Below are 2,538 nucleotides of genomic sequence, written 5' to 3'. Positions count from 1 at the left end.
TCCACTGTACCTCCTCCTTCCACTGTGCCTCCACCCTCTCCTTCTATTGTGCCTCATCCTTCCTCTGTACCTTCATCTGATCATATAATAGATAATGATCCAACTGATGATGAAGTAGAAGGTGAATCAAAATCTGAAGGGGATACTAATGAAGATACTGAGGTTGACAGTGATGTCCATCAAGAGTATATAGATATAAAGGCATCCAAGAGGCATTTCAAAAGGTCACAAAGGAGAAGTAGATGTACTAATTTAGATCAGATTAATGTTGATGAAAAAGGTCCAGATATAAGGTATGATGAGACAAATATTGGTATTAGGGAAAGCTTAGTTGGTAAGCTAGGAGGTGATGAACCTTACTATCTAAGTGATGAAGCTCCTAGCTTTGAAATAGATGATGAAACAGGTTGGGGAGATGGTGAAGAGATTGATCAAGTAGTGCATAAACATGTTAGGAGGAAGAAAACCCCAAATAGAGTTGTGTTTGATGCAACTTCTGAAAAGATTGTTTGGGAATTAGGACTGGTTTTTGAAACTATTGAAGAATTTAGAGTGGTAGTGACAAGATATGCAGTCCAAGAACACATTCAAATTGAAAAATATGTGAATGAGCCTGGCAGAGTTAGAATGAGATGTTGTAAAGAGACTTGTTCTTGGTTGTTGTGTGCAAGTAAAGATAAAACTAGTGGAGATGTCATTGTTAAAACATACAACCCTGTCCATAAATGTTTGACATCAACTCATAACTATCTTTGCAACTCAAAGTTTTTGGCCACCAAATACAAAGAAAGAATAACTCAACAGCCAAACATCAACATTGTGTTGTTGAAGGACATAATTAGAAAGGAGTTGGATATTAATGTTGGTAGGACAATAGTGAGAAGAGCTAGGACTAGAGTGTTACAAGAGAGCATGGGTGATCATATTGTGGAGTATGGTAAGATTTTTTATTATAAAGATGAAATTTTAAGGAGTAATCCAGGTAGTACTTGTGTAGTGAAGGTTGGAGAAGAAGATGAAACTGGGCAGAAATTTTTTGAAGGATTTTATGTTTGCCTCAATGCTTTAAAGAAAGCATTTTTTGGAGGTGCTAGGAGGTTGATTGGTTTTGATGGGTGTTTTCTCAAAGGTGTGTGTAAAGGCCAGTTATTAGTGGCAGTTTGTAGAGATGGAAACAACCAAATGCTGCCTATTGTTTGGTGAGTTGTTGAGGTTGAGAATCAGTTTACCTGGACATGGTTTCTTGAACTAGTGAAGAATGATCTTGACCTTGGAGAAGGGCATCAACTATCCATCATTACTGATATGCAAAAGGTAATTATCTTACTGATCTTACTGTTTTATTGTTGTTGAGTTTTGCATTTTAATTATTCTTTTTCTGTTATGTTGGTTTGTTAGGGACTAGAAATTGCTATTGAAAATGTATTGCCACTGGTTGAACACAGAAAATGTGCAAGACATGTTCTTGCAAATTGGTGTAAAAACTGGAAAGGAGTTGAAAGAAGAAGAGTGTTTTGGAGGATTGCTAAATCCACATTTGAAGCTGAGATGAAGGATAATATACAGGCAATGAAGAAATTAGGACAAGAATGTTTGGATGATCTTTTATGGTACAACTTGAATACATGGTGCAAGAAGTATTTTCAAGACTATAGCAAATGTGATGTTGTAGACAACAATATGGCAGAAAGCTTTAATGTTTGGATACTGCCTGCAAGGTATAAAACAATAATCACAATGCTTGAGGAGATAAGGGTGAAGATGATAGAAAAGAATTGGTGATTTGAGAGAGTTCTCAAAACACTTGGATCACTGATATATCTCCTATGTCTTTGAAGATTTTGCAAGAAAATATTGAAAAGTCTATGCAATGTAACTTGACTTGGAATGGAGAAAGAGGTTTTGAGATTAAACATCATGGATTTACACATACTGTGGATATTGTTAGTAGGAGTTGTAGTTGCAGATCCTGGCAGCTCAGGGGCATTCCTTGTCCTCATGGTGTTGCTGCCCTTCATTACAAGGAGTTGGAATCAATCCATTATGTGGCTAGTTGTTATAGCAAAGAAACGTACCTCAGCACATATGCCCATTTTATTCAGCCAATGAATAACATGAAATGTGGCCAACATCAAATAATCCAATTGTAAAGCCACCAAGATCAAGAAGTTGCCTGGAAGACCAGGTAAGGTTAGAAGAAAAGAGGCAGATGAAAGCAGAAAAACTGGAAAGCTTAGCAAAAGAGGTGCTGTTATGACTTGTAGCAAATGTGGTACACAAAGACACAATAAAAGAGGATGTCCTACAAGAAATCAAACTGGTCCAAGTCAATCAACTGCACCATTTTCTTAGGCACATGTACTTTTATTTGTTACTTTCAAATGTAAGCTATATGTACATGTATTGATATATTAATATACAGGCTACTGAAAGTGGTAGAGGAAGAGGCACAGGAAGAGTAGTAGGAGGCAGAGCAAGGGCTAGTAGTTCAACTCAACCACCTAGAGCCTCTTCACAGGCCACCACAAATAATGAAAG

General features: G+C 37.0%; 1 protein-coding gene across 1 annotated transcript; it reads left to right on the top strand.

The window, feature by feature from the left end:
• Nucleotides 1-1,210: 1,210 nt before the first annotated feature.
• LOC102587146 (uncharacterized) lies at nucleotides 1,211-2,462 on the top strand. The gene is made up of 3 exons (XM_006365775.2): nucleotides 1,211-1,314; nucleotides 1,399-1,718; nucleotides 2,423-2,462. The coding sequence occupies exons 1-3, from the start codon at nucleotides 1,306-1,308 to the stop codon at nucleotides 2,460-2,462; spliced, it is 369 nt and encodes a 122-aa protein (XP_006365837.1). The 5' UTR covers nucleotides 1,211-1,305.
• Nucleotides 2,463-2,538: the final 76 nt, after the last annotated feature.

Source organism: Solanum tuberosum, unplaced genomic scaffold (genome assembly GCF_000226075.1).
Source record: "Solanum tuberosum cultivar DM 1-3 516 R44 unplaced genomic scaffold, SolTub_3.0 scf00569, whole genome shotgun sequence".
Taxonomy (NCBI): domain Eukaryota; kingdom Viridiplantae; phylum Streptophyta; class Magnoliopsida; order Solanales; family Solanaceae; genus Solanum; species Solanum tuberosum.
This window is presented reverse-complemented; position numbering and strand designations above follow the sequence as displayed.

Bases quoted from the DNA above. Each gene is read 5' to 3' on its own strand.
- LOC102587146 (XM_006365775.2), top strand. The intron at 1,719-2,422 runs GTATAAAACAAT...ATTAATATACAG, and splicing joins GTTTGGATACTGCCTGCAAG to GCTACTGAAAGTGGTAGAGG.